The sequence below is a fragment of the Ziziphus jujuba genome, chromosome 2, assembly GCF_031755915.1.
Source record: "Ziziphus jujuba cultivar Dongzao chromosome 2, ASM3175591v1".
NCBI lineage: Eukaryota > Viridiplantae > Streptophyta > Magnoliopsida > Rosales > Rhamnaceae > Ziziphus > Ziziphus jujuba.
Genome location: NC_083380.1, coordinates 18,740,800 through 18,759,346, shown reverse-complemented (window position 1 = coordinate 18,759,346; position 18,547 = coordinate 18,740,800). Strand labels below are relative to the sequence as shown.

The window sequence follows — 18,547 nt, the reverse complement described above, 5'->3', positions numbered from 1 at the left end:
GAAACTGGAGATTATCTAAGAAGGAGGAAGAAAATAGTAGTAGGTTAACTAGGTTATATTTAAGTAATAAATTTTAACCATCTTTTAAAAGTTGTAACAACTAGAGAGATTTTAAGTCAGGACACTTCCACCTTTCCACAAAAGGCATTATTTCACATATAGCTAGCTCTATGTAGGCTGCTTATGCTAGAAGTTAAATAAAATTACAGTTATTTAAGTTTTTATGCATAATATACATGATTATATTAAGTAATATACAGGACAATTCTAGAATACTTGCTTTCCATTGTTTCTGGTAACACAATCTGAAATTAAATAAATAAGCAATGCATAATTGCTTTTAGTAAATGAATATTAAACAATAGGACCACAGAGAATATAGAGCGAAAGATAAGAAAAGGCCAGATCCTGTTGAGTGAATCTCAAAACTAGTCTTCCCAGGTCTCGAAGAATGTCTTCTGCTTATCAGACTACATGAATCGTGTTATTATACGATTGGCGCAGAACAAGAACCAAGAAACCAATTTCTATGTTTGACATCTAACAAGTGTACATCTCTATATTATTGATTTAATTTGTTAAGACACACTGTATGTTGTGCTGAATGTTGACTTATTCATTTTTTTTTTTTTTTTTTTTTCAAATCAACTAAAAGAAAATAACAATAAAACTTCACCCTTGGTCAGGAAGAAAATACTTCCCCCTTTTCAAATGAAACTAGCACCAAAACAACATGAATATAACAATGCAAAGTACATTCAAATTCAATTAACATGACAATAAGCACAAAACCTTAGAAGTGAAAAGGAACATGCCAAAATCACCATAACTCACCCAAAAATATGATAATTGTTATTCAAAAGAAAAAGGAAAATGATAGGCATGGGAAGCTTACAATGGGTTTTGCATGTCCAGATCTTGGATCTGATTTGGACCTGCAACTTTTGATGGTGGCATGATCATGTTTGTGTACACAAGCAAGAAGAGGCAGAGGAGAAGGTTGATTAATGTTGCTTAAATGGAAAGGATCTTCCCTTGCTTCATTAATAAATGCAGGACATGAATCCTTAGCTGGATGTAGCCATCAGCATTTATCTAATGACAGCACTGAATCCATTGCAGATTGAATTCCTCCTGAATATTTGTCACTGAAACATGGCAAAGCTTTAGCACTAATTTGAGCTGGGTCTTGAAATGCAGGGCCTATTTCAGGCACATTTTCATCTGCTTTCCCTGTCAAGATCAACGTAAAAAGATAAATGCTTTCATCAAGATCAATGTAAAAAGATAAATGCTTTGAAAAATGAAATGAGCAATCTATGTTTTTCTCTGTTGTATACCTGATAAGCTGCAGAAAACAGAGATGGGAATCAGTTATGCAGCTAAAACACAGAACCTGAGTGTTCTCGTTAATGCTATTGTTACATAAGCTTGTAAGTGAAAATAGTTACAATTGGAGCGAAAATATATAACAATGTAGTTTTATTAGCGCTAATAAATACCAAGGTTATGTTCGCTAAAAACTATGCCAATTTTGTGAATAACCAACCTAGCCTACCACACTACTTTCTTAAAATTTAAGCAAATATAACCATTTTTCAGTCTTTTTTATTTGTATATATATATCTTTTTGACCAAATGAACTAGGCCCATGGAACATTCTACATGAGTTGCTATTCACCTTGTGCATATAAAATAAGAAAAGCTTTCCACAGATGGGAAAACGCAATGGAAGTAAATAAAGTAGGTGCATTTAATTGGAAAACTGAAATTGCCAATGTGTTAATTTGTTGCAGTTCAAATGCAAACCACCAACACTAGTGCAGGGTGCCTTTCCACACCTCCTCAACCCACATCATTTCGAGCTCTCTCTTATGACAGTGGAAAGTATGGCAATTTGAAAAGAATAACTGAGTGCATGCACGTTTCTCCAACCTTTTTCTTCAGGTAAAATGTCCATCACACCTGGAAAGTAGTTAACCCATTGCTCCTCCCACCAAGAAAGGCCAGGGAGGTTCAAGCTGTAAGAAACAAAGATCAGGAATAAGTTCTATATTTTTTTATTAAAACTGTAACTTGTTTGTCTGAAAATATGAAAGAATACAAAGGCAAATGTTGTATAATGCTATATACCTCTGTTTCACAAATGCACTGGGCAAAAATGCAGCCTACTGTCATGATTCATCTGTCTCCATGCCAAAATCTAAACAAAGCAGCATCAACGCAAACCAACAATGCCCAGTCCTAACTTTTAGGAATGAATTGCCCCCTTCGATTAAAACTCTTCACTAAGTTTCGGGCATCTTCAAAGTGGTCTTGCTGGACCAGGACATCTAAAATAAAATTACAAGTACAAGAATCAGGAACACAACCATTTGCTTCCATAGACCAAAAGAACTCCACAGCTTCATCAAATCTCTTTGATTCACACAATGTCTTGATAAAAGCACTATATACATAACTTTCAGGAGCCAAGTCCATTTTCAACATGGAAAGAAAAAGTTTCTTTGCTTGCTCAACCTTCTTCATCCTACAAAAACTTAGAATGAGAGCACTGAAGGAAACAGAATCTGGGCTTAGTCCGTCTGCTTGCATCTTTTTCAGAAGTCTCGTTGATCTACCTGTATCTCCGATGGCACACAAAGAGTGTATCAATATATTGTATGTAACAGAACTTGGAGTGACACCCCACTCAACCATTTCAGTGAAGCACTCAAAAGCAGCCTCAATCTGGTTTACTCGACAAAGGCCATCAATTATTGAACTAAAAGTGAAGATGTCTGGTTTAAATCCATGCTCTAAGAGCTTTACCAACAGTTCTCTAGCCTTGCCTACCTCACCAGCCTTGCAATACCCAGTTATAAGCGTATTAAAAGTAACTAGGTTAGGATCAATGCCTATAAGCTGCATATTTGTAAACGTCTCTGATGCCCTTTCTACCATTTTAGCTTTACAGAAGCAATCAATTAACATGTTATATGAGTAGACATTCGATACTAATCCATCTTTATTCATTTTATCTAAAAATCTATCACCCTCTGCAACTCTTCCTGCCTTGTACACAGCTTCAACCAAAGCAAGATAAGTATTAAATCCTGGCTTGACGCCTCGTTTGATAAAACTTTCAAATATCTCACAAGTCTCATTCAGATCAAACTCCTTTATCAAGGAAATCATAGTGATGTTAAATGTTGAACTGTCTGGCAAATAACCTTCTAACCCAATTTTTCTCAAAAATGCAGCAGTCTCTCTCACCATAGAGTTATTAGAGAGGCAATACAGTATGGTATCACAGGCTAACTTAGAAAAATGGGGATTCTTCTCCACGAATCCAAATAGCAACTCAAAAGCCTTATAGGGAGCCATACAACGAAACACCCCATGAACCAATGACCTGATAGTGGCTTCATTTGGACTCACATTTCTCTCTTTCATGGTCTCTAAAATCTTAAAGGCTTCGTCAACTCTCTTTGAGTTACAAAACCCATCAATTAGAATCGTATAAGTGAACACATTAGGCAAACATCCCAACCTTTCCATTTGCTTAACCAGACGAAGCGCCTCATCCACCACTCCATTTCTGCATACTCCATGGATGAGGATGTTGTAAGTGAACCTATCCGGACTGCAATTGTCCCCTGACATTTGTTGGAATTTCAAATAAGCCAAGTCAAGCGAATTGGACTTCACTAATGCATCAATTACCGCATTATACAATCTAGTGCTTGGACTAAGACCCAAAAACGAAATTTGACCAAAAACTTCACCACAATATTTTGCCAACCCCAATCTTCCCCAACTACCAATCAGTATACAAAGCAAGTCTTCAGTCAACCTGCACCCAGATTTCCTAACATCCCGAAGCAACTCAACAGAAAATACAAGCGGACCTTTCCTAAAAAGTGTGTTAGCTAAAGCACCACGAACCGATTGGTTCTTAGCCAATGACGGATTAGTATTCGAAACCCATGTGAAAAACTTCAAGCAGGATGATGGGTTCTCTTGGTTTTGCAAGACACTCACGGCAAACTGAGCATTCAGAATTACCCTTTTTGTCTTCAACTCGTGGTTAAGCAATAAAGACCAGTCCTTCCTCGACAGAATTTTAGCAATGTAACGGTGATCGGTTGGCTGCTTATTGATGCTCTTTTTTTGTTTAGCATCTGAAATGGAAACAGCCGAGTTGGAATTTTGAAGCTGAGAAGCTATCGAATTACCTGTTGAGTGAAGAGGTCCGGTGGTAGTAGAAGATGGTTGGTCTGGAGCTTTTCTGAGTTTGACCTTCGATGGAGTTTCGCGTTTCACGATTCGGACGGTGTGATATAAATCGGAAAGCAGAGCCATGGAATGAGTCAGAATTGAACCGTAACACTCCTACTAAGATATGACTGCCGGAGTTGATGATGGTTCCGGCGGGACCTGTGCTAGGGTCGAATGCTAGGAGGTCTGGCAAAATAGGGACCCGAAGCCGAGCCACCCTGATTCCCGTTCATGTAGTAGAGTGAGGGGTAGCCGCGGGTCGCTGTGCCACGACCCAAACCCGGTAACCGTCGGGTAAAATTATAATTGTATTATGCTTTCAAAAAATATAATTATATAATTTTAATCAACAAGATTAAAAATTAAAATAATAATAATAATAAGTCTTTGACTCCCCAAAATAAGCATATCAAATAAAAAAAATATATGTATCCAATAAAATTTTAATATGACATTTTAATATTTATCAAATATTTTTTTTTCAAAATATTTAAAAAGAATGTCATAATTTTATTCTCAAAATCATTTAATATTTCTCAAAATGTTGTTTTTTTCCTTTGTTGCAATTAAACTTTTAATATTTACTTATTATTTTCTTATATTTGATGTATTAAAATTTTTAATTAATAGGTGTTGCTAAGGTCTCTTGTTTTTCTTTTTTATTAGAAGAGAGATGTTGCTTAGTTAAATATATTTATTTTCTAAAAATAAAAAAAGTTAAATATATTCTTTACAACATTAATGCACAAAATAATTACTCTAATATGAAAATATTCTTATAAATAATCTGCTTCAACCAAGGTTCAAAATATCGATATCGATGGAAATATCGAGAGTTTAAAATATAGAAATTTCCATAAAAATATCGAAAAATATTGAATATTGGTAAAAAGTTATAAAAAATTATGGAAATTTGTTTTAAAAAGTGAAAATTTTTATTGAAACTTTAGAATTAGCTTATTTAATCCATTGATTATCAAATCGATTATAAAACTTGCTAAAATATTAAATGGATGTTATATTCTTCTTAGTGAATTGATTTATAATAAGGATTAATGGCCATAGATGAATTATTATTAATAAAAATATATTAAAAAATGCATATATGATAAAATTATTTATCAACTAAAATATATAAAACAATAATTACAATTATATTATAATTCATAAATGTCATCTTAATACCACATAGAACTTCTTGGTGGTTGAAAATCATCGGTTTTTTCCTCATTTTGATTTTGAGATGTGAAATGTGAGAAATAGTTATGAAATGATGTATCTCCCTGATAATTTTGCATGTAATTATTAATATGCCAACTATATGGATTTTGCATTATTGATTGACTATGTGCCTAACTATTACTCTCTTATGGTTGAGTTTGAGATGATACCTATGAGTTGCTACTTGATGACATTCCATATATATCCATTGAATAAGGATTATGAAAATGACTTCCAACCCTCATAGATCCAAAATTTGTAGAAATTGAATCTTTTTTTTGTTGTGACATCTCCATTATAGATTTTTTTTTTTTTACGTACATGGTTTTTTTCAATAGCACAAAATCCTTGACCTGCATCTCTACTCCCATGATCTTCATCTTGTTTTACATATGTGTAATATTATTCACCAATAAATGAGCTTAATCCAACTTCTTGACTTGGTGATTCCCTTTGGCCACTCTAACCTCTAATTCAAATAATTTATTAAAGTTATCTTCATCACCACTGGAGCTAGAGTGACTACGAAGAGTCTCAAATTGTAAATGTGTATCACCTGATGGAGCTAAAGCACTAGTAGTTTTAGTTGGCTATCTCATAAGCCTTTGAAATGAATCACCACTACTAGAATTCACTTCTTCAGTAATTACTTTTTGAACATTTATTCTCTCCTTTTCAGCTTGTTGAGCAATCTTTGGATCAAGATTCCCTTCATGATCATCTAAATAAACATCTCTAATCCATTGGTACATTTGATTGCCCTCTTCATCATCATCTTCCATTATAGTTTTAAATATTAAGATTTCTAAGGTTCAAAAATATAATCCATAATCTTTGTATTTTTGTTCTATTGATATTCAAAAAATAAGTAGAACTTATTAATGTTATTCAATTCAATTCATTCTATTTGCTTATATCACTAAATGTCTAAAAAGCAATTAAAGGGTAAAAAAATTATCAATGAAGTTAATTTGATAAAAAGTTTACTAAATATCAATAAAATTTATGAATTTTTTTTAAAAAATAAAAAAAATTGGATATTTTTGAAATTTTAGTGGAAAATTTATGGAAATTTCCATGGAAATTATAGATTTTTTAATCAAATTATTAAGAATTTGATATAGATATTTTATGAAAATTTCCATGAAAATTTCAATGGATATTATAGAAATTCTATCAATTTCCATATCGAACTTAAATTTTATATCAACCCCTTCAAAAAATGGAACTATCGAGGAAATATCAGATATTTTAAACCTTGGCTACAACAATCTCATAAAGTTTTGGTTAAAATGTTAGTTCATTGTTATAATGTCTTTTTTTAACCCTTTTTTATTTTATTTTTCTTTATATCACGGTAAACTAGTATCCATAAAATATAAATATAAAAATTAATCTACAAAAAAGTATTAGATATATTTAAATTCTATATTCAATTTAAATAGGGTTGAATATATGCTCATACTCATTCTCATTCCACCTCTTGGATTGTTTATCTTGGCCTTGTGTGTGGTTACTTTGTGAAGGTAATTTACAAAGCACTATTTGATTTTGTTTTTTGTTCTTTTGAAAAGACCAATCATTATTCATTTTACTTAAAAGATTTGTTATTTCTTGATGTTCTTCATGTCTTCCAAATATGGAGAAGTGGAATGCATTGGCATCATCTCTATTTGAACATTGAACGTAGAACACAATAGCCTCTTGTTTAGCCTGAACTTGTTGTTACATATGCTAAGCTGAGCTGCAGTTGCGAGACACCTGCCTCCCCCTCCGGAACTATATTATATTTAATTCTTTAAACACAAAAATACTTGTATTGTTTTGACTTCTGTGAACTATTATTTTCTTTTTATTTTAGTTTAATTATCCATTTTATCTAATAAATTTGGTGAAATTAAAAAACATATATATTAGAAGAAAAATAAAATAAAACCTAATATAATAGTTTATTAATATGGTTATATCAATTGTGTAAAGTTAATTTTATCAAATTCATATGTTAAAAACGTAAAATTGAACTAAAGTGCCAAAAAATAATAGTTCAAGTAGAAATGAGCACAAACCAATCATGACTAACCTCACTAAAATTGCTCGATTTTGGCTTAATTTTTGGCCTATAAGAGGCAGAGGCACGTTGGGCAAAAAGTGGTGGTATATTATGTATAGATATGTAAAAAAATGTAAAATAAAATAAAAACTAAAAAAAGTTGCAAATACATTTTTTGAAAAAAAAAAATTGCACATATAGATATCCTATACATATATAAATATTTATAAAGACCAATAAAAAATTTGAAAAAAGCAGTAAAAAGAGTCAATTATTTTTTTTGGAAACGTAAAAATTATATATATATATAAACATATTAAAAAATCTTAAAAGTATTTTTCAAAATAATAAATATCAATAAAAAAAATGCATGCAATAAATTAAAGAACATATAAAATTTGAACGAACATTAAAAAGATCAATTATTTTTTGGAAAAGTAAAAAATTTGATATAAAAAGTACATATTAAAAAAATCTTAAGAGTATTTTTTTAGAATAATAAAAATAAATATAAAATACATGCAATAAATTAAAGAACATATAAAATTTGAACGAACATTAAATAGATCAATTATTTTTTGGAAAAGTAAAAAATTTGATATAAATAATACATATTAAAAAAATCTTAAGAGTATTTTTTTAGAATAATAAAAATAAATATAAAATACATGCAATAAATAAAGAGAATATTACATCTAAACATTTAATATTTGTATTACTTACAATTTAATTTTTAAAATTTCAAAAATTATAACTAAAACCCTTAAGGGGTGTATATAATATTATTTTAAAAGGTGTGGACAAAACAATAAAAAAGAAGACAGTAGCTTTGTAAAACTTAAATGGAGGTTGATGATATTTTTGAAATTGAAAAGGTTAAATTATATTTAAAGCAAATGTCAGAAGAGGTTGATGAAACTAACCCATAAAAATAAATTTTATAAAAATTATTTTTCAATTTTTTTAGATTTTATAAATATTTGATCTTTTTTTTTATATGTGCTTATGTCTTTTTATGCATATTGTTATTTTTATTTTTTGAAATATTACTTTTTCATTATTTCTTAGTACCTTACTAATTTATTAAAAGACTAATAATTCTTTTTGATAAAACAAAATTGTTGTTTTTTCATTAACTTTCGGGATTTTTATGCTATTACCTTATAAACTACTTTGAATTACACTTTGAAACCTCATTTTTTGCCCTATGTGCTATTCATATGACAACTCTATTAAATTGTTTAATATGAAATAAAAAACAGAAAAAGTATTAACAATTCAATAAAAAGTGAAATTTAAGGGGCATAATGTTAGAAGGAAAAAGAAAATGTTTAACATATCAAAACTTCATATAATTTAGGTAATAATGAAGCCAAAATGCCTTTTTTTTATATATAAATAAAGAAAAATATATATTTTATATGCAAGACATGACAGGAACTATTATTTTAGATGAGATAGAATTAGCATGAGATTGGAGGGGGCGTTTGGTACGCCGGATAGGTCCGGATCGGATAGAATCGGATAGGATCGGACAGGATAATTAGTGCAGTACTATGTTTGGCATAGTTTCAGACTGAATGATGGACTAATTGTACCATGTTTGGTGCCAAATCGGACTAGATAGGATTATTTTGTAATTATATTTTTAATTTAAAAAAATAAAAATTTTAAAAGTTAAATTTATATTAAAAAAAAATTATTACATCTAATTAAAGTTGTACATTTATATATTTATATATTTATATATACATGCAAAATATACAAAATTTGTTGTATACATCCACAAATTTGTTATTTTTAATTTGCTTAATTTATTTTCTATGTTTGTTATTTTTTTTATTAAGGTTACATTGATTGAACATGAATGAAAACATAAGATTATATATATATATATACAGTATACAATAATTAATAAAAATGGAATTCATCTTTATCTTCAATGAATAACTAACTAGATTTTATAATTCTTGAATGGTTTAAAAATTACAGGTAGGAATGGCTAGTGCACTGGAAACTCTGTGTGGGCAAGCTTATGGAGCAGAGGAATATAAGAAACTTGGACTTCAAACTTACACTGCTATTTTTTCTCTGTTTTTGGTCTGTTTTCCTGTAACTTTGTTCTGCTTTCTGGCCTTTTACCAAATCCACAGCTTGAAACCTCCGTTCTTTCTGTATGGTAAGCTTAATGGATGATGTTAAAAATTAATCCAGATTTCATAACCTCTTCAACTTGATCTCTATACAAATAACTAGATGCAAATGTGATAGTTCTTAGTTGTCTTTGAACAGTCTCAATACCATTTCGACTCTCTATACAATTCCATTTGGGCTTGGTGCTGCAGCAAGGTATGCATATGCTCAAACACAGATATATATATATATATATGTATAATGCGTTTATCCTGTTAAAAAAAGAAAAAAAGAAAGTAATTTTAGCCAATTTGTGTGTTTTTGTTTGTGGTTTTTTATAGCACAAGAGTTTCGAATGAATTAGGAGCTGGAAACCCACAAGCTGCTCGAATTGCTACATGTGCAGTGATGTTTCTTGCAGTGGCAGAAACAAGTATAGTTAGCACAACCCTCTTCTTCACCCGCAGAATTTTCGGCTACACTTTTAGCAACGAAAAGGAAGTCGTGGATTACGTGACCAAAATGGCTCCTCTGGTTTGTCTCAATGCTATTTTCGACAGCTTACAAGGAGTCCTTTCAGGTTAAAAATCTCTCCACACACTTTTTCAATCAAAAATGAATTTTCTATTTCTGTTTAACAACATAAAGCTTTAGTTTTCAAGGTTCTATTAACTGTTTTATGTTAATAAATTCAGGGGTGGCTAGAGGATGTGGTTGGCAGCATATAGGGGCTTATATCAATCTCAGCGCGTTTTATCTTTGTGGGATACCAGTTGCTGCCATTTTGGGTTTCTGGTTTCAGCTTAGAGGAGAGGGTCTCTGGATTGGAATTCAACTTGGTTCTTTTATGCAAACTGTTCTGCTTTCTCTTGTAACTATTAGTACAGACTGGGAGAAACAGGTCTACATATATATTCCATATCTATTAGTACAGACTGGGAGAAACAATGAGAAGAGAAAGAAGAAGGCAAACTCACAGATTCAAGAAGAAGAACACAGAGCTTGATCTGGGCAGAGGCACGCGAGAGACACCACCAACGCCTTCGATGAGCTCCGGACAGAAATTTGACCCAGGGGGAAGGACGGGTTAGCTTAATCCCCCTCTCGGGGGATTATTTCACTGTAGCGGCTAACTTATCCGCTCCTTCATTTGTTCCTTCCAAACACCGGATTGGGACACAATCCTGTCCAATCCGGTGAAACAAACACGCCCTATAAATAAAGAAAAATATATATTTTATATGCAAGACATGACAGGAACTATTATTTTAGATGAGATAGAATTAGCATGAGATTGGATAGAATATATTTTAGTCCTATTAATGTGTTTTAATGCAGTATTAGACTAAAAGATTGCATATATTACAAAGTATTATTTTATATGTAAGAAAATCATGGCATTGCACTTTTTACTAGTAGTGGACATTGGTCGGTTCTGATCGATTTCGATCAGTTTCAATCGATGATGAAATTTGACTGGTCGATTGGTTATTTAATCGACAATGATGTTATACATTGTGAAAACCGACCAAAGCCATCCAAACATTGGTCGATCAGTTTCGATCAGTTTCAATTTTGGGCCAATTTTCAACAGTGGCCTAAAAAAATATTAAATGTAAATTTAGGCCAGATTTTATACTTTTTGGGCTTTCATTTTAAGCATATATTAGTATATTTTGGATCTTATAAATTTATATATTTTATGTAAAACATGTGGGCCAACTTAATCATCCTATAAATTTACTCTTGAATTGAAAGTAGATTTACCCTGGACAAATGGAAATATAGTAAGTAATTTCACAAATGAATGCCATATATAATATATTATTATATCCCACTGTATGATTATAAATTTATATGTATCCCATCATGATTCATTCTTGCTCTTTCCCGCTTGTTCGAACATTATTACTGCAAAAAGATTTTATTTTATTTTATAACTTCTGGCAAACCCCTTGCATGTCAAAAAAAAAAAAAAAACCAAAGACAAAGACATGTCATGACAAATGGACCATTGGTTTTTGACATAACAGAAACTTAATTTTCTATAAGAAAGCTAACCCAAACTTTGTCTAATATTGTAAACAAAATACAGTGGAGTAGACAGTGGCGTGTACATTACAACACAGTAGACAAAACACATAAATTAGATGTCCTCAAAAATTAAAAACTAAGCTACTCAATCTCCAAACCTCATAAATAACAAGATAAATGAATTAGATGTCCTTACTAAATTAAAAATCAAAGACTAAGCCTGTCAATCCCCAAACTTCATCTTCATTGCCACTTCAAACTTCAAAATGTAAGTTTTCATCTCTAACCAAGCAAACTAATAAATTGTAAACAAAACGTAAGTACACTTAGTATAATAAATTAGAACAAATTATAAAAAAAATTCAAATAGATAACTAAATGATGGTTTTCTTACCTCCAAGTGATTTAATTAATCTTTTTGACTATTGGTGTTCAAGCTAGAGGTAGTGGAAGATTCACTTGTATCTAAAAAAAATTAGTAAAATATATAAAAACTAAAATATTAAAATCACACTATAACACAATATTTATATTTAAAAGAAACTACAAGACTGAGTATTTATTATTCAATGTAAAATTTATAAAGTAACTGAAAAATGTAAACATACCTAATTCAATATCTTGACACAATTTAAAGCCCTCATTATGAACATGGATGTCCAATAGAGGATTGCTATAATCCAATTTTTGGAACAAATTAGTGCTTTCACCATCTTTGGAGTGGGTGAAATTCTATATAAATCCAAAATACATACTTTGGTGTTAAAAGAGGACTCCGAAGCAACATTGACAATGGAATACCAAGCACATCTAGAGCAAACAATGACAAAACTTTGTATTTGGAGGAATACACCTTCCACCAATCTAACACATCAAATACCGATTTTTCTCTATCTTCATCTGGCTCCGTCAAGTACCTATTCACCTCATTTTTAATATGAACCCCACTAGTCATTTTCCTTATGTTAATCTCCCCAAATATGCCTTTGTCCTCGCCATGACTATTAGAAAAATATGTCATTTGGTTTATTCATGAATTCAAACATTACTTGAAGATTAAATGATAAGAGGATAAGTTGTTAAAACAGCATAATAATTAAATAACCTATACAAGGTTTCCTTTACACTTTTCAAAAATTCTATCACACATCTCTTTATGGTATAGTTTATCGAAAGCAATTTGAATGAATGAGAGCTTGAATCAAGATCGAGGACATGAGCAACAAAAAATAATTTATTAATTTTGTCAATTGATCCCCAATACTTATCAAGTTTAATCTTCATGCTACTAGTCATACTGTTTAAGGTTGCATCTTCATTTACTAACCAATCTAATAACAGCTCTTCGATCCTTGAAAATTCACTCACTAACAAGTTAGAATTTATTTTCAAAGAGCCACTAAATGCAAGTGCATATCTTAAAAAGGCTTTAAAAATTGAAGAAATACTCGAACTTTTTCCCAATCCAATGCTTGAAATGTAGTAAATGACATATTGCTTTTCCTCCTCATCCATCTCTTCAAAAGTGTTTTTGATACTTGCAAGTGGCATCCAATATCAAGTAAGTGGAATTCCATTTAGTGTATACATTCAAAGCCAAAAGCCTCTTACACTCAATTTTTTGCTTTGCAACACAAGCTTTAAACTTTTCTAACCTAAAAGGAGAAAATCTCAAATATTTGACAATTTTCTACATGAGATTAATTTAGTTGGTTTTGCTTATTCAATCCATCAATCACTATCAAATTAGTGATATGAGCACAACAATGTATGTGGAGAAATTTACCATCTAAGACATAACCATTCTTTTAATACTTCAATCTTCTTTTCAAATACACCATCTGTGTAAACAACCCTCAATTAACTTTCCAATTGTTTCTCATTTATAGTTACCAATTTGCCAAAAATTTAATCCTCTTTTGTAGTTTCCAATCATTATCAACAAAGTGAGTGAGTGGTACCAAGTAATTAATATTTTGAATCAAATTCTATGTGTTCGTGGTAAGACTAGCCATTATATTACTCTTCATGAAATAACTTCTAAGTTTCTTTTTCTCTTACAAATAAATTTGTTACACATCTCTTGTGATGGTTCTTCGAGATGGTGGATTTAATTTTGGACAAGCTTCGAGACAAAAATCTCCAAATCTTCCCTTTCCACAAAGGTAAATGGAAACTCATCCTTAATAATAATCCTAACACATGAATATCTACAAGCTTTTTTATTAAATACCTAAAGTTGAAGACTAGCACATTCACTTTAAATCAATAACCTTTTTGATAGAATCTTCTTTGTTATAAGGATACTTTTTACATGTATCAAGTGGTGCTTCATGGTACTAGTTTCATTTCTTTTAGTATCACATGCATGGTTCCTACCACCATAATTGCAAGCAGCTCTAGGTTCTTTGGGATCACATCTTTCAACCTTTGTGAAGTGATACCAAACCTTCGAAACAATTTTAGGTTTCTTCTCTTTTAGCTTTGTTGTAGTACTAGAAGAAGTTGGATTTTTATGTTCTTAGGAGGAGGTATTGGTGGTGGTATTATATTAGATGGGAGACGTGGTGGTAAACCTAAATGAGGTGGATGAGTTAAGGTATATTTAGATTTGGAGGTAGACTCCATTCGAGGTTTAGAAATAGTTGATTAAGCATCATCCATCTATAGTATTCCAACATTTTCAAAAAAAAACAACAAATAAATATGGTTCAAATTTCCAAATTAAAAAGAAAAAAGGAAAAAGAAGTTTCATGTAGTATCGATTGCAATATACTCCATTCATATGTAACAATGTTCTAATATGAGTCACACATGAGAACAATGCAATATGAGTCATACATGAGATCAATCTAAAAGAAGTAAGAAAAAAAAATCTAATTAAATGAGTAGTTTTTCACGAAACAAATTCAAGAGATTGTCATATAGATGAACTAGCAATAATCCTGAAATAGAATAAAAGAAAAATGAGTTACATATACTTCGGAAATAATTAAACAACATCAATTCAATAGCTAAATTAATGAAGAAAATAAATTACTTAATATTACAAATTAAATCTAAAAATATCATATTGAATCTAAAAAAAAAAATCCACTCATACACAAGAATTAAATAAACAGATAAATGTTAAGAACTACACTATCTCTCCTTGTTATGAGTATTATAATTATTCAATATTCATCTATCATCAAATGGTGGCTGCAAATTACAATCCCTAGTCCTCACATACATATTACATTATTATATAATATACATATACTTTATAATATGGTTGCAAACAAGCACAAAACACTTAAAAAACATTAGTTCATTGTGTTGGTCATAATATAGAGTAAAAGTCAAACAAAGTTATGACACTAGTCTCATTAAAGATCTTTATCTTCAAAAAATTATGCTTGGAAGGCGACAAAATCAAAGACAATAAAGACTAAACTTGTATTTCCTAAATTACAAATTGCAGCTCAAATTGTCTAATAAGGAATTAAAAAAAAAAAACTATCAATCTCAACACAAATGGAGAGCTGTGGAAATAGAAAAACTATCCAAAACCAAAGTCAATACTGCTGATTAAGAAAAAATTAAAAAATAAGAAAAAACTAACCAAGGGTAGGGATCTTAGACTTAAGATGATTCATTCACCATTCTTTTTCAAAAATCATGTATAGGAGTTTCCACAAGTCAGTTTACTTATATAAAATTCAAATCATAACAAAAATAATGCTTGCATTGCATGGGTTTCACTTTTGGGTTTGTTAGATGGGGACTACAACCATACAATAAACACATTTTGGGGGTTTGAAGGTTGTGGGTTTGAATCTAATCAAAATTGGATATAAAGTAAGTTATAAATTATAATAAAGTAATGAGAATATTTTGAAAACCAACCTTATAATTATATCATGAAATTAAGCTGAAGTTGATTGCTGGATAAATGCTCTACCTTCTAGCTTTGGATATGAAAGATTGAGAGAGTGAGAAGAGTGAGAGACCTTGATGGATGATCGAGGAACAATGGCTGGGTTGATTGTTGTTTCATTTCCTTGCAATGTGCGAAAACGAGAATATGAGAAATTAAGAGAGTGAAAGATGAAGAGAGTGAGAGTCTGGGAGAAAACCAAATAAGCTTTGATAGAGAGAAGCTTTAGCGTTTAGACTTTAATGGAGACTCGAATGGCGCTGATCTTCTACTTTGGTGAAAAATGAAGGGTTTTTTTATGAAATAGTCAAGAGATCCCTAAAAAATAAGAGATTTTTTTAGGGATTTGGTAGGTAATTACAATTAGCTAGAATATAAAAAATACACATAAAAAAAAATAGAGTTTTGTTGATTCAGTCACCGACCATTATACAAAACTAGAAACTAGGACTGACCATTTGCACTTCGTCGATGTCAATTAACCAACCAACCAACCATCCATCTATCACCGAAATAATCGGTCAGTTATGTGCATAGCCTTGCTTTTTACTATAATTTTCATGTTATGGTTATATTTGGTAAAACTATGATTTTATTAAATAATCAATTATTTGTTTGGGATTAGTTTCTTTTTTTATTTTATTTTATTATTACAACAATTTCTAATTTAAAAAATAAAAGGATGTATCTTGAACTCATGAGCTCATAAATGAGGATATAAGAAGCATATCGACATAGATAATGTGATTAAATTTGTAGACGATTAAAAAGTTAATCATATAATATGTATATATATATACATAACCTTCTTTATGTCAAAATAAAATTAATCATATTTGGGATTTACCTTTTTAAAATAAAAGTTATATTAATACACTTGAAGTAAAATGAGTTCATTCTAGAAATATAAACAAACAAGCAAACAAAAAAATAAAAAATCAAACAATTAAAATTTTCAAGCTTGTATGCAAAGACATAAAATATTGAATGAGGTTCATTTGACAACCAGTGTAGATGAGTGTGAGGTACTTACATGCTATCTGATGTCCAATCATTTATTGCCCAAGTATAGATTAAGGGATGATTCAAATATAATAATAATCACTCTCATAATACCTAGATGTTTTCAGAACAGTTGGCTTTGGGGTTTGAAAGAACTCTAAAGTGAAGTATACTCAGGCAAGAGCAATCCTAGGATGGATGACCTCCTGGAAAGCTCTATACATAAATCCTCATAGCAAGTGCAGTGGCTAAATTGTGAAAAATATCAGTAAAGAGTTACAGATCTCCAGTGAAGATGTGGTCACTAAATTAGGACAATATCAGTAGAGAGTTATGGATCTGCTAGTGAAGGTGTGGTCGCTAAATTAGGATAATATCGGTAGAGAGTAATAGATCTGCAAATGAAGGGATGGTGCTACATTCATCAGTGTCTACCAAGTTAAGCGATATATTAAAATAAGATAATATAAAGCATTCATCTAATATAAAGCATTCATCAATGTCTATCAAGTTAAATGATATATTAAAATAATATAATATAAAGCATTTATAATTAAGTGTCCAAATATTTTGATTCACAAAAAAAAAAAAAAAAAAGAAGTATCAACATTTTTTGGGTTTATTTTTAATATGCATATTTTAATATATTTGATAGGCATTTATGTATTTTTGCCATCCACAATTTATTATAATTTTTTTACATTTTTAGTTTGGATATATTTTTAAACTTTTCGTTTTTATAAAATAAATAAATATTAAACTTTTAAACTATTTTTTTTTATATATATCCTATATAATGAGAATATTTAACTATTCTAACACATGTGTTTAGATGGATAGCTTATCCCATGCAATCCTGTACTATTTAAAAATCCTCGATTTCTTATCATGTGAGTTTTGCACTATCAAACACTATATTGGGTTTAGTTGTGATTTATTCTGGACTTGGTGATATATTGTATTGTATCATATTCATATAGTGTCCTGTTATCTGTATATGAAATTTAGTCTACCAAAATATGGTCATTAAGTAGAGATGCAAAAAAAGCCTGAAAGTCCAAAACCGGTCAAACCCACTTGAAAAAATCCATTATGCACAACTTTTATTTGGGTTGGACTCGAGCTTTAGAATTTTAGTATATACCCTGCTCGAATCTTAACTTGTTAGGCTACCCATCAAGCCTACCCAAAACCCAGCCCGAAACTCAACACAATTATCTAGCCCAATATAATTTTATAATTTTTTTTATATTTTTATTCAATATATTAGAAATATTTATTACATGTTAAATTGTGTTTATTTATTATTTGTTATAAAATAAGATAATTTATTAAGGATAATTTAGATTCACCAAATTTATTAATAAAATATTTGGTATCCAATAATTTTATATTATTAATTGGATTTACTTTTTATAATTTCAAAACATTTATTAACAGAAATTGTTTCTAGTACCAAGGATTTTAACAAATAGTTTTAATAAATGATCTGGGCCATTAAACTAATCTAGTCTAAAGGTGGGGATTTATTATTTAAAAACCCTTTTAATTTTTATATCTATAGCCAAACATCATGAATTCTTTAAAAACCCCTTTAATCCTCCTATACCTCTATCCAAACACCATGAATCCTTTTACCTAAATAATTTTTACTGTATGATCTCTTTCAATTCCAACAAAACGCATTGCAAAAAAGAAAAAAAAAAGAAAAAAGAAAATCCCATTAAAAACCTTGGTGCCAAGAACTTATGGCAAACCTATAACTTCATCTTCTTATACTAAAGAAAATTCTTATTTTTGCTCTCACGAAACAAAGTTTTTTGGCAAGAAACTAGTGTAGTTTTTAGTCCAACAACTTACTTCTAGTATTTAGTTAATGAAATGGTATTTATAATATTTTTTTTGGTATTTATGAAACAGCTAATGCT

At 30.2% G+C, this 18,547-nt stretch overlaps 2 protein-coding genes across 6 annotated transcripts; one reads left to right on the top strand and one right to left on the bottom strand.

Annotated features, from left to right (window-relative positions):
* Nucleotides 1-612: 612 nt before the first annotated feature.
* On the bottom strand, nt 613-4,506 carry LOC107418955 (putative pentatricopeptide repeat-containing protein At3g16890, mitochondrial). Of its 5 annotated transcripts, none has more exons than XM_048473921.2 (3): nt 2,134-4,506; nt 1,341-2,021; nt 613-1,233 (listed from the first exon to the last, which is right to left on the bottom strand). In XM_048473921.2, exon 1 carries the CDS (start codon nt 4,342-4,344, stop codon nt 2,245-2,247), a length of 2,100 nt encoding a protein of 699 aa, XP_048329878.1. In that variant the 5' UTR covers nt 4,345-4,506; the 3' UTR covers nt 613-1,233; nt 1,341-2,021; nt 2,134-2,244. The 5 variants fall into 5 exon arrangements, with proteins under 5 accessions (XP_048329878.1, XP_024929778.2, XP_024929779.2 ...); XM_025074010.3 differs by having other exon boundaries at nt 1,682-2,021; XM_025074011.3 differs by having other exon boundaries at nt 1,842-2,021.
* A 4,872-nt stretch (nt 4,507-9,378) lies between these two features.
* Nucleotides 9,379-10,879, top strand: LOC132799095 (protein DETOXIFICATION 13-like). The gene is made up of 4 exons (XM_048470892.2): nt 9,379-9,710; nt 9,824-9,880; nt 10,006-10,244; nt 10,360-10,879. The coding sequence occupies exons 3-4, from the start codon at nt 10,073-10,075 to the stop codon at nt 10,668-10,670; spliced, it is 483 nt and encodes a 160-aa protein (XP_048326849.1). The 5' UTR covers nt 9,379-9,710; nt 9,824-9,880; nt 10,006-10,072; the 3' UTR covers nt 10,671-10,879.
* The last annotated feature ends 7,668 nt before the right edge of the window (nt 10,880-18,547 follow it).

Bases quoted from the DNA above. Each gene is read 5' to 3' on its own strand.
- LOC107418955 (XM_016027663.4), bottom strand. From the start codon at position 4,344: ATGGCTCTGCTTTCCGATTTATATCACACCGTCCGAATCGTGAAACGC.
- LOC132799095 (XM_048470892.2), top strand. From the start codon at position 10,073: ATGTTTCTTGCAGTGGCAGAAACAAGTATAGTTAGCACAACCCTCTTC. The intron at 10,245-10,359 runs GTTAAAAATCTC...TAATAAATTCAG, and splicing joins CTTACAAGGAGTCCTTTCAG to GGGTGGCTAGAGGATGTGGT.